Genomic DNA, 25288 nt, shown 5'->3' on the forward strand with positions numbered 1-25288 from the left:
AGCGTAGAGCAAGTTGGCTTCCTGTAAAGTTCCATTTTGGCATTTTAAAAACCAAAGTTATGTAACTCACTGATTTATTTACTAAAAGGATGTTACATAATACTAATGTCTCCTTTATGAGAACTCACAGGAGATACTACTCTTTAATCTCAGTTTTAAGGATCATTTTGTGTCTCTTGGGAATCATGTAAATATTTCTTACAGGCATGTGACCATTACAATCAGTTGTCTTACTCAATGCACTAGAAAATATACCCAAATTTGTGACCCAACTCATGCCAGTGGGGGGGGGTCCTCCTGGCATGAATTTTGTGTTGCTTTTTGCCTTCATCTTGCCTTTTCCATCCTCTCTTCTCCCTTTCTCATTTCCCTCAACCAACTTTATGTACCTACGTGTCAAGCTATATTAAGCTCTTTCTGGATCAACTTGAGACATAATGAACTATTTACCTACCATTTTTGTTATATCGTGCAACTCTTAGCAGTGATGCACCGGATGTTAAAGAGCATAAGTATTTTAAAGAGCTGGAGTACCAGTGCTCTGTTCTGTAGTCATTACAGTTATAAAGACATGGCAAAAATCATTCTGAACTCTCTTGTATAGGGATGAAAATAACACTCCTTCTATCAACAAACTGGATTTGGCACATAGTTTAATTAGTTTGGAAGCCTGTGAGAAACCTCAATGTACTTCATATTAAATTATATTTCCATTTATTTGTATGTTGGCAAGTTTCGTGACAGATTACATCCACTGCAAATATATCTACAAATGGTAGAAAGATAGAGTTAGCTAGGATAGGAGAAAAATTAGAGCTGTTTTCTTAATTAGCAAAGAGCTAAAGTTCATCAGAAAAAGATGTGGCTCTTCAGGAACACTTCCCGAAGTACATTTTAATTGTTCTTTGTCTTCTTGTGGGACTTTTGCCTCCAGGGTTTGAGGCTCCTCTCAGACCGCGGTCACTAAATGACCTTCGTCTTTATCTCTTGGAACACTGTTTATGCATTTCGTCCACACTGTAGTTTCTCCATGACCCTCTATTCCTGTATCTTAGATTATCTGGCCTTGACTTTCTTTTGAAGGGTAAAACAAGATGAACTTCTTTTCCTAAAAATCACAATAACTCCATCACATGCTTATGCCGTTCGTGCCAATGTGGCAACGTGGGTAAGAGGCTACTTTCTTCCAAATAAATAGGACATCGTTGAAATCTAAATCTTATATACTAACTCATAAAACAGTGTGTGCTGGTGAACATTTGTGTGGACTGTGGAAGTTTTTGGTATATTTTGGATATGAACCTATTCTCACTTAAAAGTATTATAAATGTTTTCTTTCACCTGAGGATTTTCACCCTTTATGATACTTTTTTTATAACAGATGTTCTCTCATTCAGTTTTTATTTTGAAATAATTTTAGACTTACTGTAAAATTGCATAAATAGTGCAGACAGTAAAACTACAAAAATTGAACAGAGTTCACATACACCCTATAAACCAGCAGCCCCGAATGTTAACAACTTACATAACCATCATACATTTGATCAAAATCAGAAAAGTAACATTGTCTAACCCACAGACCTTATTTAATTTTCACCAGTTTTTCCCCTAATATCCTTTTTCTGTTCCGAGATCCAATCAAAATCCCACAATGCAATTAGTTCTCATGTCCCCTTAGTTTCCTCCATCCTGGGACAGTTTCTCAGACTTTTCTCGTCTTTCATGACCTTGACATGTTTTGATAGGTTTTGGCCATCTATTATGTCAAATGTCTCTCAATTTAGGCTTAGAGAAGACCAAAGTTATGCATTTTGGCGAGAACGCCACGGAAGTGATGTTGTGTCCTTTTCAGTACATCATGTCAGGAATTATAATGTTGATTTTTTTTTTATTTTGATGTATTCAAATATGTATTTCTTTCCATTATAGTTAGTACTGTTGTGTCTTATTTAAAATCTTTCCTTACTTCAAGATTTATTGTTTTGCTTTTACTTTTTGATCTACAATCAATCTAGATTTTTTTTTATGAGTGATAGAAGTTTCGAGGTCATCTTTTAAAAAAATCTCCTATGAATATCTCATTGTTCTAGAACAATTTATATTATTGATTGTATCTATTAAAGTCAAATATCAGTCTACTTTCAAAGTACTATGGCTGTTTACTGAGATGATTTGAAGATTTGGGGCTCCTGGCTAGCTCAGTGGGTAGAGCATGCACACTTGATCTCTGGGTTGTGGGTTTGAACCCCATGTTGGGTGGAGAGATGATTTAAAAATAAAATCTTAAGAAAAAAATGATTTTAAGATTTACTCCATTGCCTTTGTTTTTTGGCAATTTTACTCTGCTAGGCCTAGGTGTGAAACGAAAAAATTGTAACCTCGCTTCTCATTCCCAGGGTACCTTCTTGTCTTTCACAGGCTTGTTTTCTTCTCAGCCACTAGTTCTTCAAATACTGCTTCTTAAATATTCTCTCCTCTGGGACTCAAATTATATGGATCTTTCACTTTCTCACTCTGTCTTTTATGTTTTCCTACCCTCTTTTTGTATTTCCCAATCCTTATCTCTTTATGGCTCCTTGTCAGCGCTTTCTCCTGACCTATATTCCAGTTCATTAACTGCTTCGTTGTATCATAGTTGCTGTGTAACTGGAATATTATAATATCTAGGTATAATAGTTCTATTTGTTTATTTGTTCCAAATCTCCTGTTTTAAAAGATAATTTCCAGTTTCCTGCTAAAATTGTTGATCTCTTCTTTTATCCCCCTGCTCATGTAAACATAGTTCTTTAAAAGTCTGGTCAATCGAATCGTGGCATCCTCCCAGCTCTGCTTCTAGTTTCTAGCATTCCTACTGGTTCTCATTCATGTTGCCTGGTTTCCCTGGGTACCTACTTATTTTTATTGGGGGCTGGATACTATACTTTAAAAATTGTTCTAGGAATAGCTTGAGGCCTGGGATGATTTTATTTTCCTCCAAAGAAAATATGTATTTATATCTGGAATGTTTCTGGGGTTACAATGATTCAAGATTGTTGGGGGCTTTTTCTAACTTATTTTTATTTTTTAAGTAGGCTCCAGGCCCAGCGTGGAGCCCAATGAGGGGCTTGAACTCACAGCCCTGAGATCAAGACCTGAGCCCAAATCAAGAGTCAGATGCTTAACCGACTGAGCCACCCAGGCACCCCCAAGATTATTCTAATGCAAACCAGACTGCAGTCTTTGCCAGAGCTACCCCACTTCCAATTCCCTCTTACTTCTGGGGCTGTAGTCTTTTGTGTCCCAACCCAAAGCATGGCTTGTTTTCCTTTGCTGTCCCTGAATACCAACCTTCTTTTCCCAGCCCAGTAATTTGTGCTCCTTTACCTCAGCCCCTCTGCTGCTTGTTTCCAAATTAGGAAATGTGTCAAGGGGACTGTGGCCCAAAAACACTAGGCTCACCTCACTGCATTTCCACCACCTCCCAGATCTTAGCCTAGTAAGTTTTACCTCGTTAGTTCTCCAGGACCTTCAAGCAGATTTTTTTTTTTTAAAGATTTTATTTATTTATTTGACAGAGAGAGACATAGCGAGAGAGGGAACACAAGCAGGGGGAGTGGGAGAGGGAGAAGAAGGCTTCCCGCTGAGCAGGGAGTCCGATGCGGGGCTCCATCCCAGGACCCTGGGATCATGACCTGAGCCAAAGGCAGATGCTTAACGACTGAGCCACCCAGGTGCCCCTTCAAGCAGATTTTTAATTTTGGTTTATTTGTTCAGCTTTTGTCATTGTCCTCATAGGAAAAAAAAATCAGTTGACATTGTTTAATCCATCATTACTCTTATGCAGGAATTTGTGGTATATTTTTTTTATCTCCTCTTTCTTAAGTCTTTGGATTCCAATTTCTTTTAAATTTTGTGGCCTCCTGTTTCAAAGTGCTCTGCCGCTCAAGGGTCTCAATTTCTAATGACATACTTACTCAAATAGCTCTTATATAGACACATGATACACACTTTCAATATATGTTATGGTTTATACACCATAAGAACTTTTTGAATTCTCTATGGACTGGAATATTCTTCTTTCTGGCCCTCAAATCTCAACTTAAGGGTCATTTTCTCAGGGAAGCCTTTCCAAGCTTCCCTGCATCAGTTGTAACAACTATGTATCTTACTCCAGGAATTTAAGTGTGCAGAATAAATCATTTTACTTCATTTTCTTTAAGTCTAAGTTTGACATTGAGATACCTTCATACTGCTAGAAAATTCATCCTTTATTCATGTGTCAGATGGGTTTCAGGGAGATCTTTCCTTGTTGCCCAACTTAATACAAGAACGTCTGTTGGGAATTGGGAATATGATATGTATAAATACTTAGTCCATGGTGGTGGTAACCTCATTGTTCAAACTCACATGTTCACTGGATCCGTGGTCCTTGATATGGACCTTGATATGGACCTAGCTTCCCTAGGGGCACGCCACAGATCCTGCTACTTCCTAAAATAGCTGCCAGCGATCTAGTTATGATTTCTTGCTACTTAAGAGACGTACTAATTCTGGAAGAAACTCCTCCCTCAGTGGCATTCTTCTTACACTTCTTCTCCCTGCAAAACTTTCTCAGTGAGTTCAGGCTTTTTGGGGGGTGTGGGGGAGAAGGTCAGTAAAGAATTTGCCTTTAGGGGCTTTCTGATCTTGGTCTTGCACACAAACCCCCACTCCAGCAAGAGATATCGAGCACCTGGCTAGCTGCTGGAAGAGAAGAGGAGCGGAAAAGTCAGCAAAAACAATTCGAAAAATAATGTTAATACATGATCCTGAGAAAAGTTTAAATCCATAGTTGTGCATTTTTAAAACATGTGTACCCATCCCATATAGCACCTACCATAGTTTCCATTTTAATTTTATCTGTATGATTATTTTAATATCTGTCTTCTTACTTCCATAATGTGATCTCCATGATCACAGACATCATGCCTAGTTTTGGTCACTACTATAGTCTTTTTTTTTCTTTTAGATTTGTTTATTTATTTGAGAGAGAGAGTGGGGGGAGGGGCAGAGGGAGAGGGAGAATCTCAGACTCTCCACTGAGCATGGAGCCCTACTCCGGGTTCTATCTCATGACACATGAGATCGTGGCCTGAGCCGAAACTGAGTCAGAGGCTCAACCAACTGAGCCACCCAGGCACCCCAATCTGATTATTTTAGTATCAGTCTTCTTATCTCTGTAATGTGATCTCCATGATCACAGAGATCATGCCTTGTTTTGATCACTACTATAGTCTTAAAAGCTAACATCATATCTGCCAATACCAGTCATTAAATAAGCCTTTGTTGAATTAATGAATTCATAAACAACTAATCCAATGAATGGTATTGCACAAGCTCCATCAGTAGAAGAAGTCCTGAAATTAAATGGTTTGCTTTCTTGTAGCTATCTCCTATATATAATCTGGTTCCAGTTAAAATAAAAGACGCACATCTAAAGAAACAAAATTTGGAAAATGCCATTGAAGATTACCTCAATGAATTCAGTGCGAGAAAATGTGACCCATGCCAAAATGGAGGTACCGTGATTCTGCTGGAGGGAGAATGTCTGTGTTCCTGCCCCATCACATTTACGGGGATTGCCTGTGAAACCAGTAAACGAAAAACTTAAGGTGAGAACAACTTATGATATATTATTAGGGACAAAACTGTGCATTTTGAGGTTATTTAATTTGAAAATTATCTCTTGAATTAATTTGTATGAAACTTCTAGATTATCAATGTAAAGAGAGGAGAAAAACTGAATGAATAATGAAAATGGACAAATCAGACTTTATATATCATTGAGCATGCAATTTTATATCTTCTACCTCTGCATTTAAACAGAACTATGAAAAAAAATTTTTAATTGTTAATGATTGACCCCTGAACAACATGGGTTTGAACTGCATGGGTCCACTTAGATGTGAATTTTTTACAGTAGTATTGTAAATGTAGTTTCTCTTCCTTATTATTTTCTTAATAACATTTTCTTTTCTCTAGCTTACTTTATTGTAAGAATACACTATATAACACTTTTAACATACAAAATATGTGTTAATCAACTATATTAGCAGTAAGGCTTCTAGGCAAGAGGAGGCTATTAGTAGTTAAGTTTTAGTGGAGTCAAAAGTTCTACATAGATTTTCAACTCTGCAGGGGTCAGTGCCCCTCACCCCCACGTTGTTCAAGGGTCAACTGTAATTTTTTTAAGCAAGTAAGCAAAATTCCTAATCTCTCTAAAATTTTTATATATTTTCCCGAGAATGTTTTCTTCACATGTTCTTATAAATACCCTTGAATAAGATGCACTTCAAAGTTGAATCCCTAAGACCTATGTCTTTTAGGTTCACTTTTTCAGATTGCAGGAAACAGATAGGGATAATAACAACAGTCTCCACAATTTCAGATGGCATTTATGAAGATCTGAAATATCATTTATCATTGTTAAACATACAAACCCTCTCAAGGTGTTCAAAAACTGTTGTAGCAACCTAATTACCTTGTTGTTAATATCAGAATGACGCTACCACTGTCATGACTCCGTTTATCACGTCCTTTATCCCCTCTGCTTCTACTGCTTCTATCTTTTCCCAATGCCTCCTGCATTCAAAATTCCCTAAGACTCTGTAGGGGATGTCATGGTGTACAGCCCAGATCTCCCTTCAGGACCAAGGACCCATCCCCCCACCTCCTAGGAGTGTTACCTGCTGACATTTCACACAACAATTCTCTTCAGGATCGTCCTGTAACAAGGAAGCGACCACACCCAAGGTTATGCTCCCAGCCTGAGGGAGGCTTGTATCTGATAACTGGTCAGTGTGGTTGGTATTTGATGAACAAGCCCTCTGAAGCACCACCTAGCTTCACAGCTCCCCATGTGATTTGCTGAAGCCTCTGTTGCAAGAACATCACAATTGAGCTTCCCCTTATTCCTAATTTTGCTTTCCACACTCCTCACAGATTTTTTTCCCAAGAACAAACACTAATAAATACGCTGCATACAAACTCAGATCCTCAGAGTCTATATCCAAGGGAATGCTATCTGCTACAGAGTCTGATTGGGTCAATTGAGTCTTATTCCATCATCCAGTACATAGTGTTCCTAAAACAGGAGGAGTTTCTAACGATAGTGTAAACTCCTGGTCTTCCTTATGTCTGTTTTGTATATAGAGGACTTTTGCCAAGGTGCTGACTTTTGTGCCAAATGGATATGGCCACAGTAGCAGGGTCAGTTACCTAAAACATGATTTTTATGTGTTTGCTTTAATTAAAAACAAAAACTAGACCGAAGGTGCTTGGGACTCATGAACCTGCAGTAAGGTAACACATGTAAAAGACTAACTTGAATTTGGGGAAAGAGTTCAAAAACTATTTGGTATTATTATCATTGATGCCTCTTTCCACATCTTCTTTTTTATATGCAGGCAAATAAGAAAAAAACACATATATTTAGATAGATATATGATAGACAGAGAGAAAGAGAGAGAGAGAGAGATCCTTCCTTCCTCATTTTTGTTCTTTACCCAATGGTAGTAAAGTATATACATTGATCCATCTGGCTTTTATCACTTATAATAAATCTTAAAGATCTTTCTTTATTATTTATTTATTATTAATTATTCAATTTATTTAAACTAAACCAAAAACAGTTCACCCATTTCTCCCACCCCACCCCCACCTCTCACAACCACCATCTATTCTCTGTATCTATATGAGTTTTGTGTTTTGTTTGTTTTTCTGTTTTTTTAGATTCCACATATAAGAGAGATCATACAGTATTTCTCTTTCTCTGTATGATTTATTTCATTTAGCACGATGCCCTTAAGGTCCATATATGTCATTCTTTTTTGTGACTGAATATTCCATTGTGTGTATATACCACAGTTTCTTTATCCATTTATCCATTGATGGACTCTTAGGTTGCTTCCTGTCTTGGCTATTGTAAAAAATGCTGCAGTAAACATAGGGTTACATATATCTTTTTGAGTTAGTATTTTCATTTTCTTCAGCTAAATACCCAGAAGTGGAATTGGAGGATCATATAGTAGTTCTATTTTTTTATTTTTTTTAGGAACCTCCATAACATTTTCCATAGCCGCTGCCCCAATTTACATCCCCACCAATAGTGCACATGGGTTCACTAACACTTATTTCTTGTCACATCCTCACTAACACTTGTTATTTCTTGTCTTTTTGATAATAGCTATTCTAACAGGTGTGAGGTGATATCTCATTGTGGTTGTGATTTGCATTTTTCTGATGATTAGTGATGTTGAGCATCTTTCATGTACCTATTGACCATCTGTACATCTTTTTTTGAGAAATGTCTATTCAGATCTTCTGCCCATTCTTTAATCAAATTATTTGTTTGCTATTGAGTTGTATGAGTTCTTTATATATTTTGCATATTAGCCACTTATCAGATCTATGGTTTGCAAATATTTTGTCCCATTCGGTAGGTTGCCTTTTCATTTTTTGATGATTTCCTTTGCTGTGTAGAAGCTTTTGAGTTTGATGTAGTCCCACTTGTTTATTTTTACTTTTTTTGCTTTTGCTTTTGGTGTCAGATTCAAAAAGTCATTGCTAAGACCTGGGTCAAAGAGTTTACTACCTGTTTTCTTCTAAGAGCTTTATGGTTTCAGATCTTACGTTCAAGACCTTAATCTATTTTTAATTAATCCTAGCCTACTGTACTATTTTCCTACTTTTATCTCTTTGAATATATGAAACATGTTCATTTGGGAGTCTCTCTTAATTTGCTCCCCAATATATATTTTCTGCACTGCAATTGTTTTGTCTATTAAGTGTACTAACTCATTCTCATGGCATTTTTTTCTAACTGTGTACTTAGTAATTTCTTATTACAGGCTTAATCCTCAGGGGAAATTGTTTCCTGTGGGAATTCTGTTACTCTGAGTATTCTAAGGGTTAATTTGTTTCTTGAGAGGTCCTGTTGTTTTCATTCATTTTGCAACAGTTTTTTAATGTAAATTTCTTGGTTCAGTTTCCACATTTTGTGTTTCATGGATAATGAAGATCAAGTTCCCTCCACCTATCTACATAGTAACTTTAAGGACGCTAGCATCTTCTGGTTGACTTTTCACACCTGACTCAGGATGGTCCACCAGAAATCTTTCTTTTTTTAAAAGATTTTATTTATTTATTTGACAGAGAGAGACACAGCGAGAGAGGGAACACAAGCAGGGGGAGTGGGAGAGGGAGAAGCAGGCTCCCTGCAGAGCAGGGAGCCCGATGTGGGACTCGATCCCAGGACCCTGGGATCATGACCTGAGCCGAAGGCAGTCGCTCAACCCACTGAGCCACCCAGGCGCCCCGGAAATCTTTCTTGATGAAATCTTTCTTGCTGAATCTTACTCTCAAGGAATCTCTTCCAGACATCCAATTTTCTGCAAAATGTTCAGTTCCAATGTCCCATTTAGGTTGGACATGCCCCCATCATGAGATTGAAAACCTTAAACATCACCTTTTTTAACATACTATTTACTTAAAGTAGAATGCTCTCCAACTTTCTCCTCCTTCAACCAATCCAAGCCCCCTCTCCTTTATTCCCCTTGTGTGTTTCTACTCCTTCCACACCAGTGTTTCTCAACCTAATGCTCTCTAGATTACCTGGTTAGCTTCTTTAAAAAGGCCAAAAAGAAAAATAAAACAGATGTCCATCCATGCCAGTTAAACCAAAACCTTTGTGGTGGATCCTTCCTGGGGCATGATTCTTTTTTTTTTTTTTTTTTTTCTTTTCCTCTTCTCCTCCTCCCCCTCCCCTTTTCTCATTCTTTGGTTACTCTAATCATGGAAAACCTTCCTTCTGGACCCAGAACAATTAACATCTCTTCAGTGAAATCTTCTCCAATTTCTCCATGAATCAGTTCTCTGTCTATGCTTCCTGAGCACTTTTCCCTCTGCTTTTCCAGAACTAATGACATTTCATCTTTCTACACAAGAGAATATCCCTCTAGTTTGGAAATGTGTCTCTTGTATCCTAAACCCCATTCTGTTCCCAGCCCCTAGAGAGTATCTGGTACGTCATGATGCAATAGAATAAGGGGATAAATAAATAGATGGATGGATGGACCCAAAGTTGAAGTCTTATTAAATCATTAAGATTTGATAATCCTTTGTTTTCTCTAGGATTTCCAGCCAAAAAAACAATTAAGCTGTTGACTTCCTTGGGATCAAACAAAACTAAAAACCAAGACTTTCCAATTAAGGATCCTGCCCTTGGAGACAGTTCTTGTTGCCAAATGAAAAGCAACATGAACATCCTATTGGCCTCTGAAATCTCCACTCTCAGATCCACAAGGCTTCTTTTCCTCCTTAAACTCCTATGGTGTTTCCATTTTTTTATTCCTGAATGAGCAGTAGGCAGTACACTATGCTTTCTCCCATAGGCAATGCCAGTCTCTTGTTAACAAAATTAAATTAAAAAGAGAATGTTGGTTTTAAAAGTAATTGCCAAAGTGCTTTGTATGATTAATATATTCCACCAGTTTCATCACCCCAAGTCCATAACATGCAATTTCATTCTTGTGTATGTTGTTGCTTCTTGTTGGGTCATTCATTGGTACCTGCATGCATTCATTCAGCAAATACCTACTGAGTGCCTACTCCATGCATAGCACTCTGCTCTTGTTAGTCTTACCTCTCCAGTTTAACTCTGTTTCCAAAGGAATGAATGTATTGTATTTGTAACAAAAAACAATTAGGTTAAATCATGTGAAATTGCCTCTATTCAGTCATATTTTACAAAAAAAAAAAAAACACACACACAAACACAAAGACAAAAAAAACAAATAACCAGCAATTTCATATGGTCCAGCTTAATACCCAGTCTTATGAGGTAAGGCTACCCACATAAGAAAGTGATTAAAGGGGGTGCCTGGGTGGCTCAGTTGTTTAAGCATCTGCCTTTAGCTCAGGTCATGATCCCAGATCGAGCCCCACATTGGGCTCCCTGCTCAACAGGAAGCCCGCTTCTCCCTCTCCCTTTGCCTGCCACTCCCCCTGTTTGTGCTCTTTCTCTCTCTGTCAAATAAATAAATAAAATCTTAAAAAAAAAAGAAAGTGATTAAGGGAAGTGACTGTATGATTTTATCCATTAAATAGTGTGATACTTAAGGCCTCAAAGCTTTTGAAAAGGTCTGAGACTTCCCCTAAAAAAAAGAGTCAAAATACCAAAGGAAAAAATGTAAAATCAAAATTAATAAATGTTTAATAAACATAAACAATATTATCATGTCAACTCCATTAATTGTTATTGTTAATAAACATTTCCTGCATTTATAAATAAATTTGTTCATTTTTCTCACTTCACACAAATTCAGAATGCACATAATTACTGAAAGATCACAGCAAATTATTTATTTGCAAACAATTTGAAAGCAAAATATTTAACGACAATTTTCAAGTTCTTTTTTAAACAACAAAGAAAAATGTTATTGGACATGGAATGCATTTTAATATGTTAGGTGTGATACGGAGATGGAGCTCTAAACATAGAAGTGCCGGCCTGGTCCTTTAGGATATGAAAGTAGCCCTGGGATATCAAAAGAATTCCTGTTCCCTGCCCCCAGAAACCTGGGTGAATCAAAAAGAATTCAGATCTGTTAAATGCATGCAAATACTGAACTCAGCTCTTAGACAATTCACTGTTGAGAGAGTCTCTGCTGTAGAGCACCTGGACTAAGGGGACTTATCATAGTAAAAACTGAAAATTCCTTGCACTCTTTTGAATTATAACATCAAACAAGAAAAAAGCTGAGCCTCAACCAGACTCCCTATGGTCAGCTTAATGATTTGTCAGAACCCCTTCTACTGGAAATGGAGGGAAAGGTGCAGATTCACTGTTGACGGCCAGATCCTCCAACTTCCCTTCCCAAGTGACATATCTGGTAGAGCATTTCCAGCAGGGTGCACCACTGAGACACCAGAAATTGCCCCACAGGAATCAGCTCCTAGAAGAACATCTCTAAATCTAAACTGAGGAAGAATCAGGAGAAATTGGGGGAGATGAAGACCTCCGGGCTGCCAGGCCTTACCTGGCTCAGCCTGGCCTGTGGTTGTGAGAAAGCAGACTCCTGAGAAGGAAAGGGGTAGCTCGGTCCAGGCAGACGGGGCACGGTATATCCCCACCCCCGCATGCTCTCTGAGGGAGGCACACCACAAACTCAAGGAAAGAAACACGTGGGGAAAACAGTCCTCTGTCTCAGGCCATACATTCTGATGATTACCCTGAACCCTAGCCATTATCAAGAGGACCCCGAAAAGCTGGATGGGCATTCATATTCTCTTGGGCCTAATGGGAAAAGAAGCTTTGGTGAATCGCTAAGGTTTTCCCTTTTTATACTCAAAACTCAAGTAGCTTATTCATTCTACTGATCACCTGGTAGATAGCATTGTATACCTGGCAACTAATAAATGTTTGAGGTGTGGGTTGGCATCCTTACCCTGGCTTTACACCACTGTTTCCCCAGGGCCCTTTGGCTGGTATATGCAAGGGGACGCTGCATACAACAGCCCACAATAGCACTCTTGAGTTCATTTCCCAACAGTTATTTATGAAAATAACCCAAAGTGGTGGATAAGAAACTAGGCTCACCTTAGGTTTATTTAAAAAATAAATAAATAAAAGTATTCTCTCCTCAATCACACACAAGCACACTTACATAACAACTTCACAGGACAAACATCGATCTCTCTGCTCACCTCCAACTCCCCCCAACCGCTCCACCCCCACCTCATATTCATCACCACTACCACGCTAAGAGCAGTGAAATGATTCAAGATAAGGGAGTGATGTGGCTTTTTAACAAGAGACAAGTTACTAAACCCCCAAGCCCTAAGATATGCCCAGGGGTGATAATATTCCCTTCATAGAATTTTTGTGTTGATTTATCGATATAATGTATTTAATGACTTTGGCCTTTGTAGACAAACAATAAACAGTAGCTGTTACTATTGTTATTATGCAAAGCTATTGATATAAATCCTTCTGAATATGACTCTAATATTTGTGACATTTAAAAAAGCCAAAAAGATAAAATCTAAAAACTGAAAATAATGTTTTATGGCAGAATGGCTTAGTACTTTCCTCTAAATAGTGGGTTCAGTGACATTTTTTAGAGGAGTTATTTTTTTTATTGTGACAAAGTACCATTTTAACAATTTTTTTTTTTTTTTTTTGTAGAGAGGGAGCAGGGGAGGGGCAGAGGGAGAGGAAGAGAGAATCTCAAGCAGACTCCCCACTGAGTGTGGAGCCCAATTCAGGGCTTGGTCCCACAACCCTGAGATCATGACCTGAGCCGAAATCAAGAGGCGGATGTTTAATTGTCTGATCCACCCAGGTGCCCTCATCTTAACCATTTTTAAGTGTACAGTTCAGTGGCATTAAGTACATTTATATTGTTGTGCAACCATCACTACTACCCATCACAGAACTTTTTAATCATACCAAACTGAAATTCTGCACCTAGTAAAAAATAACTCTCCATTCCCTACTTCCCCAGCCCTGATAACCACTATTCTACTTTTGTCTCTGAATTTGACTATTTTAGGTTCCTTATATAAATGGAATCATAGAACATTTGTCCTTTTGCATCTATTTCATTTAGTGAATATCTTCCAGCATATATCAGAATTTCCCTATATACAACATACAATGTTATTCAGCCTTAAAAAGCAATGAAATATATATATTGATGTTATGTTTATATATTCAAGATATATATATCACATTTATATATATCACATTTTGTTTGTCCATTTCTCTGTTACTGGACACTTGAGTTGCTTCTACCTTTGGGCTGCAATGAACATGACTGTACAAATATATCTTTGAATCTCTGCTTTCACGTCTTTGGGGTATATACCCAGAAGTGGAGTTACTGGATCATAAGTTCAAATCTATGTTTAATTTTTTGAGGAACACAATACTGTTTTCCACAATAGTTGCACCATTTTACATTCCCATCAGCAATGAGCAAGGGCTCCAATGTCTCCACATCCTGGCCAACACTTGTTATTTTCTAGGTTTTTTAATAATAGCCATCCCAATGGATACAAAAGTGGTATCTCTTTGTGGTTTTGATTTACATTTCCCTAATGATGAGTGATTTTGAGCATCCTTTCATGTTTTTATTGGCCTTTTATATATCTTCTTTGGAGAAATATCTATGTAAGTCCTTTGCCTATTTTTTAATCAGGTTGTTCTTTGTTGTTGAGTTATAGGAATTCTTTATATATTTTGGATATTAATCCCTTATCATATATACAACTTACAAATATTTTCTCTGATTCTGGGGTTGCCTCTTTACTCTATTGATAGCATCCTTTAATGCACAAAAGTTTTTAATGTTGATGAAATCTAATTTACCTATTTTTTTCTTCTGTTTCTTGTGCTTGTGGTGTCCTATCCAAGAAGTCATTTGATCCGATGTCAATTTTGTCATGAAGATTCTCCCCTGTGTGTCCTACTAGAAGTCTTATAGTTTTATTAGCTCTTATGTTTAGGTCTTTGATCATTTTGAGTTAATTTTTGGTATTGTACAAGGTAAGGCTCCAGCTTCATTCTTTTGCATTATGGATATCCAGTTTTCCCAGTATCATGTATAGATCTATAATAATTTTTAATCATGTGCTAGCTTATTAAAGGCTGTCAGCCTAGAAAGGATTAAAAAAAAAAAAAGAGGGTCAGGATGACTTGAATCATCTCATAAATTATGTTATAATAAATTTGTTTCATAGCTACATTATAGATACTCTGAAGACTTCCTATAACATTGCTAAGTAGTAGTATTGAGTTCCAAAAGGTACTATAGAATTTAAAATAGCAACATTTGCATTCTTCTGATCAAAAGAAAAATTGTCACTAGGTTACACCCAGGTATGGCTAATTTTATATTAGGTCATAGATAATTTTATATTTAGGTAGGCTTCTTGCCTGAAAAATCAGGGTATTTAAAAAAAGAAAGAAAAGAATGTAAGTCTTCACCACTATGTATCTTGTACTGAAATGGAAATATTCCTTTTTTAAAATTAAACAGACAACAAACTAGGAAAATGAGTATATTCATACTTGCAATTAGTTGGCAGTGGGAAAGAATAAGAACTCAAGAAATGGCAGAGAGATCCATTTTCCCCTTTGTCATCTTCTCTGAGTCTGTAAAATCCCAAGGCACATCTGTTTATTTTCCAACCTTTCTGGCCTAACCTTACTATTGGGAAGGAAACTGAGAAGGAAGGAAAGAGGAAGGAGGGAAAGAAGGAAGGAAGGAAAGAAGGAAGGAAGGAAGGAAGGAAGGAAGGAAGGAAGGAAGGAAGGAAGGAAGGGGACAAAAGCAGAAATACATTTTTCACATATGACCTTTTCTTTTACTCGTTAAAGTACAAATTATTATTAACAAATTGTCAAGCCCAATGACCAACCCAATGAGAGTGTTTATTTTGATGATGTCAGTTAAACATCCTGGACTTGGAGATCTAGTGAGACAAAAAGATTACAACTTAGATTCTGCCTCTGAGAAGACCATATAAGGACCGAAGAGGTGAGAAGCCATGAAAAGAGAATAGCAAGAGCCATGAGTAGAAAACAGCAAGATTCAAGAGACCTTGCAGAGCCTTACAAGCTCCCCAAACCCCAAGAGATAGTAAGATAGAAATTATAGCCAAAAGAGCAAAAGAAAGTAATAAGTATATTAATAAATAACAGAATTCTATATGCTTTGTTCTTTGTCTCTTTGCTTTTCAAGTTAGTTGGTTTGATAAAAGACCCCTTAAATAAAGTTTAGATTATTTCTCCATTGTCCTGTCTCAGCAGTTCTTTTAGAGATCAGTAAATGCTTGCCTGGGGTTGGGTTTAACTTGTAAAGAAAATCGTTCCCTGCTTTCCATGAATTTAAAAACAATTTACTCATCCTGTTGAAATATAGTGGGAACTCTCCTGTTGGAGGATGAGTTCATTTTTTACTAAAGTTGATTAGTAAGTTATTTCTTCCAGGGGCTCCTGGGTGGCTTAGCCAATTAAGAGTCTGACTCTTGGTTTCAGCTCAGGTCATGATCTCAAGGTCATGGGATGGAGCCCTGCATCAGGCTCCATGCTGGGCATGGAGTCTGCTTGGGATTCTCTCCCTTTCCTTCTCTCTCCTCCACTGGCTCTCTTCCCGCTCACCCCCTCTCTCTCTAAAATAAATAAAATCTTTAAAAAAATAAATAAGTTATTTCTTCCAGAGCACTGATGTTCTGAATGGGTTAAGGCCTGCTTTCATCAAAAATATAAAGTACAAGAGCTAAAATCCACTCTGTTTTCAAAACAAAAAGTGAAAGAGAAATAAGGCAAACCAAGGAACTGCCCATTTCCTCTTGCACACCCTTTTTAAACATGCTTGTTTTTATCCTGCTTTCTTCCTGCTACTTTCCACTTGGCTATTCCATATCTATCCAAACAGGGAGACTAGAATTTCCTTGAATTTCTACGAATCTATTTTGTGAGTTTGAGTTCTTTGCTGGCGCAGTTCAATTGCATGCTGATAGAAAGAGACAAGTTTACCAAATAATGAAGTTTTAGCTGACGCTTTTCCCAGTTTGGAAACTCGAGGGGTCACTCCACATTTCTGTGCTTTAATTTCATCGTCAAAGGGCAGTAATGTAGTGGCCATCTCCTAGTATTTGATAATATTTTAGCCAAGAGTTTTCCTACAGCTTCTCATAAATAGTGGGTCTCAAGGGAGGCCGTACGCCTGCGGGCTCACTGTGCAAAAGGGTGTAATGTTTTTATCAGATTCTGAAAGGAACCCATGAGCCAAAAAAAAAAAGTTTAGAAAAATAAAAGTTGCTCTAGGATCTTAGGATGACAGAAGGAAGTATGCAAATTAATTCGCACTGGAAGAGTTTCAAATCTAGTTAGGGAGCCAAACTTAATGCAGCCGATACAATGGGAGAACCATAAAAGGCAAACATATCAAAGAGCTTCATTTGGTGGTGCAGTCTGCAGGCGTCCAGAAAAAGGGGGAGAAGAGGGAGTGCGCAGAAGAGAAGGCTTCCTGGAAGAGGTGAGACTCAACATCCCTCTGTTCTCCTATCTCTGGGGTCTTGCCCGGGGCATGTTAGCATTGGGCACATAAAGGAGGTGATCATTTGTTTCTTCTCTAAAACGTTAGCCATTTGGGAAATAAAGGTGAAATTATGTAAGAGTTTATAAGTCATTCTAACCCTCTATGCTAACCATTTTAACCAGGCTCCTTTTAAGACCCTGATAGATACAACACTGACAATGCTTTTAAATAATGCTCAGTAAGTAGTGTTACCTAAATTTTTATTAATGCTGTTTCCCTCCATCTTCTTGTCAATTGACTTTGAAAAATGAAGCTGGTTTCTGTGACCCACCCCACATCTTTGGGCCTCACTGTCTCCCCCTAGCGGTCACCGGTGAATACCAACATGGCGGACTCATTTTATCCTTGCCTGAACAAAAGCCGTTCCCTGGAATGCAAATTTAGGAAAAGAGAATGCATGCCCAAGTAGTTAAAGAATTCTAACGACTCTTGCATCCTCTCAGCTACTTCTCCCTTTCACTAGCAGGAATAATTGCAGTGCCCATACCAGGAAAATAGAACTTTATCTTCTTCAGAGGGTATCTCTATATTGTCTGTCATCTTTATTGCATTTCCTGTTTTGCCTTCCTGCTCAGGGGCTTATATACTTAATTGACTTCACAGGAAATATATCACATATGTGATATTTGAAATATATCTTAAGTAAAGTGATTACACTCCAAAAATAAAAACTCATTGGTGGATGATAAATTAGGATTGGGAGCTTGAGTCCTTACCTGTTTTCTCTTAGTCAAATTACTTCTTTTAAATATATATTTTTGACAGACTGCTGAATGTATGTCAGTAACAACTAAAAATTACCTTAAGTTTCATTTGGAAATAAGCACAAGTTGAAATGGAATGCAAATGAACGAATTCGAATGTATTCCGAGTTGTCTTAACCAGAGACTTATCTAGTCAGCTACATTGTTAATGGAAATTGCTAGATTTCTGCTCATGTTGTCATTTTTGTCCAACTTACTGGTACAGAGAGAAAAATCATAGAATGACCAAGAATAAGTAATTATTATGGACTGTCTGGTGAAAATATGTTGTTAAACTCAGTAGTAAACAGGACGCCTGGGTGGCTCAGTTGGTTAAGCGACTGCCTTCGGCTCAGGTCATGATCCTGGAGTCCCGGGATCGAGTCCCGCATCGGGCTCCCTGCTCGATAGGGAGTCTGCTTCTCCCTCTGACCCTCCTCCCTCTCATGCTCTCTGTCTCTCATTCTCTCTGTCTCAAATAAATAAATAAAATCTTAAAAAAAAAAAAAAAAACTCAGTAGTAAACAATGTCAGAGTATCAGGGTTATTTCTACCTGCAAGCCTTGCCTGGTGATCTGTTCACCATCTTGCTGGCAGGAGTCATCTGCTCCTCCTTCTAGAGAGGCTTGCATGCGCCTTGGAATTTCCTGGGAAACTAAAAAATACTGATGACTGTGTCTCAAGCCTAGAGATTTTGATTTGATGGTCTGGGTGAAGCCTGGGAACTGGGATCTTTAAAAGCGTCCCAGGTAATTTTAATGTGCATCCAGGTTGAAAACCACTGCTTTACACTCTGAACTGTACCTGCACTGTGAAAAAACTGTTTCAGCAGATAGTAGATACAAGGCGTTTTGGTTAAGCTAAAGAATGTCTCCATTTCAAGGCCTTCCGCTAACAAACATTTTGTATCCTCCTTTTATTCACTGAGCATTTATTACGTGCCAGAGACGGCAATTTCAATTTCCTGACTACCCACCTAGTTCCTGACCACACCCTCTTTAAAATACCCACAGGTTTTGAGGCAGTATCAGGTTCTTTTCCACCTCTGGAACTTGCCCCCTGCTCCGTCTTCACTCCTTGTTCTGGCAATGATGCTACCCATATTGCTAATCACATCTGCATTTTGAAAAGCATTTTCATTTAAAAAAATAAATAATAGGAAACATCTTTTTTTAATATAGGATTTGGATTGTCATAGCAGTAATTCGTATTAGCTCAGCATCAAGTGAAAAAATCTGGTGCCCCGCTCCTAGGTGGTAGTACTTACAAGAAGATCTAGAAATTTGCAACCCAAAATTAAGGCATCAGTTGCCTTTCCTTTTCAAGAGGCAACACAAATGATCTTCTGCCCTTGAAATTACTTTAGTGTCAGGCTATGTATTCAAAATAAAGGAGATAAATCCTGGTACCAGAATGTGTTCAGACAGGTATTGCAGATAATTGATGGGATTTGAGATCAAACACCATGCTTTAAGAATATAGTTTACCAGCATGAGAGATTGAGATAGATGATGCTAATAAAAATTGCTAAAAACCTAACACATGAAGCTAGATTCACATACAATTTATATTTTTAATGAAACGAATGCCATCCTATGATAAGTTTATGGGTATCGCCACCATTTAAATGTTGGTGAGATAGATTTAAATACATTTGGGATTGTTATCGTGTTCCTTTTATTCTTTTTAGGATCATAGTTACATTTTTAACAAGTATATATACTCAAAACAGAAAAGTCAGAAAGTCAGCAAAGTACAAAACAAAAATTATTTGTAATAAAACGTTAACCTAAGTCAATCACTGTTAACATTTTAGATTGTGTCCTTCATTCATAGATAGATAGATAGATAGATAGATAGATAGATAGATAGATAGATAGATTCACAAATATAGATTTTATATAAAACAGGTTAATCATGGGTGCCCGGGGGACTCAGTCAGTTAAGCTCAGGTCATGATCTCAGCGTCCTGGGATCAAGCCCCACCTCGGGCTCCCTGCTCAACAGGAAGTCTGCTTCTCCCTCTGCACCCCACCCCCTGCTCTGTCTCTCTCTCACAAAAATAAATAAATAAAATCTTTAAAAAAATTTAAAAAAAAAAACAGGTTGTGTTCACAAAATGTAATACCCAGGCATTTCTTCTTTTTTTTTTTTTAAAGATTTTATTTATTTATTTGACAGAGAGAGACACAGCGAGAGAGGGAACACAAGCAGGGGGAGTGGAAGAGGGAGAAGCAGGCTTCCCACGAGCAGGGAGCCCGATGTTGCGCTCGATCCCAGGACCCTGGAACCATGACCTGAGCTGAAGTCAGATGCTTAACGACTAAGCCACCAGGCGCCCCAATACCCAGGCACTTCTTAAAAAATTCCATGTCATCTTTCAGACTTCAAACCTCTCCCAAGTACCTGTCCTCATATTATTAAAGCATAATAACTTGATAAACCTGGTCAGTTATACAAATGCTCTGAGGGCTGAGATAACATGCAAATAAACCCTACATATCAATGTGTGAAGACTGGACAGACCACACAGTTCAAAAAAGGAAGTGCACTCTGCAAAGCTAACTTGCACATTCACTGTCCGCCTTACAGCATCTTCGGGGTCGCCGTGTGCCAGGCACATCAACTCTTTTCAGTAAAATGGTGAGTAAGAGATTTTATGACTCTCCCTGGTCCCCTGGCAAACATCCCATCTTCTCTAGGTAGAGCAGAGCGGGGTGGGGAGGCTTCTTGCCAAGTCCTCCAAGCCTTTGGAATGTTTGCTTGACCCGTTGTTGTTCCATTTGCAAATAAAGTTGCTGAGTGTTACACCAGTTGAGAGTCTGTGGCTTCAGGATTTCCCGTTTCTGATTCTAGCCTTCAGAATAGAGGAAGGGCTATGACTTTCGGAAAGAAAAGTTGCATTCTTTGTCTTTGCCTCTTAAGATAGAGAGGTGCCAGGATCAGTAACGGAGTCGAGTTTCCTATTATAAGGTTTTGGGATCCCGGAGGAGAACTCCAATGATAAATGTTGGGCAGTAAGTACTGCTGATGATGAGTGCCATTTTGACAACACAGTGGATTTTGTAAAGGAGCTCTTTTGTTTAAAAATGCATTTTATTATTTTAGCTAAGAGAAGCAAACAAAACCCAAATAGTCCAAACCTTAGGGGCAGGCTGTGTTCCCAAAGTTCATTGAAAGTCATTATTTGGAGCAAGCTTAAAAGAGTGACTGGTTCCCGATGGTACCATAACAACTCGCTTAACCCATAATACAGCTGAACTGCAGTGTTAGTACATGGTTTCCTATTATTTCTCTGTAAAAATTGCCTGTGTTCTTATACTGGTAGTGTTCTTATGCTCCCAGAGTCTCGAAGAGAGCTAACTTTCTAGTCCATACACCCCCTCCACTACTCCCCAGTCCCCAGAAGGCTGGAAACTTGGTTATCCCTTCTCTTGTGAGGAAGGGGATTGCTTCCTCTGCCAGCCCCTGGTGTAAAGACAGGGATTGAGGTAATGACTGCTGCAGGTACACAGCTAGGGGCGGAATGCACTGCAGGCACTGGAGTAGAGAGCAAGGTCTTCATGGGATGTGTCTGTAAGGCGGGGGCCTCTTGAGCCAGAATTGGGAAGTACAGAGGTGAGAGAGACTAACCTTGCCATAGAGGAGAAAGGGAGGAGAAGAGACGGGGTCAGAGTGCGGAGTCATAGCGGGGAGGAATGCACAGCCATGGAGGAAATGGTGGCATGGGGATCCTACCTGCAGCCACACTCATGTGGAGAAAGGCAGTCACCTGTCAAGATGGGACTTACAAGTCCTGGGAGTGTTTCCAACTGGGTCTTTAGGTCCCAGATTCTTAGAAGAAAGCTTGACCTTAATTACTGATAGCCTTTTCAAAAATAAGTGAGGTTTACTGAGTTATTTGGGTTTTCTTAGGGAAGACGAGATGATAATACCAGAAAAAAAGTTTAACTGGATAGTGGGTATTTGGTGCAATACTTAAGCAATGTTTTCTTAGGGGATTACCATCTCCCTATTACAAAAGTAACACATACTATTAGAGAAAATTTCTTAGAAATATACATATGCAGAAATGAAACAATATATATTTTCTATAGTTTCAACACTTGGGGGCAATCCCTGTGATGTGAGTACATATCTTTCCAGAATTTCATCATTTTAAAACATATTTTAAAAATACGATTTTTCTATAAGTGCTATTATACTTTATAAACCATTTCCTTACCTGCTTTTTTTATTTAAAATATCTTGAATAATATCTGAGTTATGATATCATTTTTCATGATGAATCATTTTTCCATGATTTAGTCATTTCCATATAGTTAAACATTTAGATTGCTTCTTATTTTTCTTTCTTTATGGTAATAGAGGCAATATATTCATTTATACACATTGCTGCTCAGGACAGGTATGGAGTTGGCCTTACGTTGGCCCACATTCTTTATAACATGATTCTACATTTTAGAAGTGGCCCATGTTCTTTATAACGTGGCCTATGTTCTTTATAATATGATTGCACATTTTAGAAGTGGAAGGACATGGCAATAGGATTCTAATTCTCAAACATCTGCCCCTGTGGAAATTGACTTGATCTGTGAACCTAGACAAATTAACTCCCACCTCATGGTCCTAAAGTGAAAAAAAAAAAAATAGAATACTACCCATCTACATGACAAGTAATTTTAGGTACATTTCAAGTTGCTGAATTTTCCAGAAAAAAAAAAGCAGAAGCAGATATCTAATAATGCACCAATTTTTGTATGGTCGTGATGGGTGAGGAAAAAATCTTCTATGAATACACTTAGAAGGTTTTAAGAAATGGAGTGAAAGTTGGTTTTGGAGCTTTTGTTTGTTTTGCTCCTTTCATTGGACTTTCAGTTGACATGTGAGCTACTGACAAAAGAAATGTGCTCTCACTGGCTCATTCAACCAAGGTTTGTTGAGCCTCTACCCCACATTGGGTTTTGGCTAGAGGAGAATGCAGGGCAAACAACGCAGGTGGGGTCCCAGCTCCCTAGAGCTTACACTCAGTGCAGTGGGTCTCCAACGTTAGTATGCCTCTCAGTCAGGGACAGGGCTGAAGATTTTGCATTTCTAGTAAGTTTTCAGATGCTGCTGCTGGTAGGCACTAGAGAACCACTGTTTGGTAGAAGTGATGGATCAAAAGCGAAACAAAGTAAACAAGTCCAATACCTTGTAGTGACTTCAGAAAGAAGCTAAAGAAGGAGCTGAGATAGAACAGAGAAAGGAGATACCCTCTCCAGGGCTCTGGTCCCTGATGAAGTGCTGTCTACACGAAAGCACCAGTTCTCAACTCTGGCTGCCCGTGAGAATCACTTGAGCAGCTTATAAGTCATACCCATTCCCGAGGCCCCCACTGAGACCAGTTCAATCAAAACCTTGAAGTGGGAGGCGCCGCACCGCGAGGGTTGAGAATTGCTGCACCGAACAGCAAGAATGAGCCAGGCACGGGAAACGTGGCCGTAAGAACCGCTTTGAGCAGAGGAAATGGCAGGTGCAAAAGCTGTGAGACGGGGAGGGCTTGGATCTGCAAGAAGACCAGGATGGCTAGAGGATAAGCAAGGGAAGACGAAAATGGCCAGAGGTGATTTTAAGAAATAGGCAATAGTCAAGGGATTCGATCTTATTTTGTTCACTCTAGCAGTCACTGGAGGATCTGAAGCAAAGGAGTGAATGCCATTATCTGGTTTACATTTTGAAAATAGGGCTACTTCTGGGGCGACTGGGTGGCTCAGTCGGTTGAGCGTCAGACTCTTGGTTTCGGCCCATGTCATGATCCCAGGGTTGTGGGATCCAGCCCCATGCGGGGCTCCACACTGGGCATGGAGTCCGCTTGAAATTCTCTCCCTCTGCCCCTCCCCCCAGCTCATGCGTGTGCACTGTGTGTGTGTCTCTCTCTCTCAAATAAAATAAATAAATGAACTCTTTAAAAATAAAAAAGAAAGAAAGAAAGTAGGGCTACTTCTAAAGTGACCTGTGTCCTCTGCAGGCAGTCTTGACCGTGCCTGGGGCTTAAATATTGACTTTTTCTCTCTTGTCTTTTTAAAATTGTGGCCCAAATTTGAACACCATCAAGTTAGAGAATAAATAGTGTAAGGTTTCTGAAAGGAATAGGTTTAGAGACCTTCAAATAACTTGAGTGGCCGCAGTGATAGCCTAGCTGGAAGCTGGTGTCCCAGGGAAGTCAGAGAACATAAAAGGTGAGCTAGAAGGATCACCTTAAGAGCTGGGCTTCCAACCATTTTCTTTCAAGGAGAATTCTTATCACGTAAGCTGGAGGGCTCCTGAATAATATGCTAATATCCCCACATGGAAATCCGCTCACCTCTTCACGCATCCCCACTACCTGGCTTATATCCTCTTCTGCAAAAAGGGACACCTGCCTTTTGCAGCAAGATCTAGCCTGATGTGTTTAAAAAAAAAAAAAAAAAATCCTGGGCTAGGACAAGCCAGTTTTAAGCCAAGGATGAGAGGTTCAAATACTAGGGGACCTCTCTTTCACCCACACGTCAAGACATGTAGGAGGACATGAGAGCCACTTCTTGGGGCACATTTTGGCATATGGTAAACGTGTGACACCCTTGTCCTTAAAGTAAGTGGGTGTGGGACTCTAGCTCTTGATTTGGTAACTTCAGTATCACTTCCCTGATTCTCCAAGTTAGATTCCATCTGCCCTTTCTGTCCTCTCATGTCATTCTCTTTTTAAAAATATTATGGTATGGGGGCACCTGGGTGACTTAGTGGGTTAAGGGTCTGCCTTTGGCTCAGGTTATGATCCCAGGGTCCTGGGAGGGAGCCCTGCATCAGCAGGGAGTCTGCTTCTCCCTCTGCCTCTGCCCCTACCCCACTCCCTTCATGCTCTCTCTCTCTCTCTCTCTCTCTCTCTCTCTCACCTGCTTCTGCTCTCTCTCAAATAAAGAAATAAATTATTTTTAAAATTTTTTAATAAAATAAAATATTATGGTATGTTATGAAACAAATAACAAATTCTCACATACCACCAAGATTTCACACATCCTACCATTTTGTCATAATATTGCCATTTTGCCATCTTTTCCGAAAAATAAAAAAGACAAAGTTGAAGTTCTCTTTTTGCCCTTCCCAGTTCCATGCCCCTCCCTCCAACAGCAGGAGACGCCTGCTCTGAAAGCAGCATCTCGCCTACCCAGTCACGTTTTTATGTTTTTATTTCATTTGCCGGCATCTATAAAATAACATACAGTATTGTTTTGTCTGTTTTTATTTACTTATGATTTCTGCAAATGCCTTTTTTTTACCCTACATTGGTATGTCTTCAAGATATATCCATTTGGACACATGCAGGTCCGGTTCAATTTATTGACTTGCTATGTAATTATATGGCAATTTGTTCACCTATTCTCCCAACATTTAATTTAT

At 38.7% G+C, this 25288-nt stretch overlaps 2 protein-coding genes and 1 long non-coding RNA gene across 4 annotated transcripts in view; 2 read left to right on the plus strand and 1 right to left on the minus strand.

Moving 5' to 3' along the window:
• C9 (complement C9) overlaps positions 1-10795 on the plus strand; it is a 53105-nt gene extending 42310 nt beyond the window's left edge. Inside the window, exons 10-11 of the mRNA XM_045887970.1 lie at positions 5405-5630; positions 10150-10795. Of these exons, the coding sequence (XP_045743926.1) occupies positions 5405-5629 (225 nt within the window). The 3' untranslated portion in view covers position 5630; positions 10150-10795. The remainder of the gene's footprint in view (positions 1-5404; positions 5631-10149) is intronic.
• Positions 1-25288, minus strand: part of LOC135365443 (uncharacterized) — a 66927-nt gene that overhangs the window by 30598 nt on the left and 11041 nt on the right. The window contains exons 2-3 of one of the 2 annotated variants that reach the window (XR_010413308.1): positions 5492-5601; positions 3588-4722 (exon numbers count right to left, since the gene is read on the minus strand). This is a non-coding gene — a long non-coding RNA (uncharacterized LOC135365443). Of the gene's footprint in view, positions 1-3587; positions 4723-5491; positions 5602-25288 lie in introns of those variants that run through there. The other variant, XR_010413307.1, reaches the window with a different exon arrangement.
• The window catches only part of FYB1 (FYN binding protein 1), a 155308-nt gene continuing 146461 nt past the window's right edge, over positions 16442-25288 (plus strand). The window contains exons 1-2 of the mRNA XM_045861955.3: positions 16442-17063; positions 20462-20512. Of these exons, the coding sequence (XP_045717911.2) occupies positions 16932-17063; positions 20462-20512 (183 nt within the window). The 5' untranslated portion in view covers positions 16442-16931. The remainder of the gene's footprint in view (positions 17064-20461; positions 20513-25288) is intronic.

This window comes from Mirounga angustirostris, unplaced genomic scaffold (genome assembly GCF_029215605.1).
Source record: "Mirounga angustirostris isolate CCGP_5_RB_7025 unplaced genomic scaffold, mMirAng1.0.hap1 SCAF_7, whole genome shotgun sequence".
Taxonomy (NCBI): Eukaryota; Metazoa; Chordata; class Mammalia; order Carnivora; family Phocidae; genus Mirounga; species Mirounga angustirostris.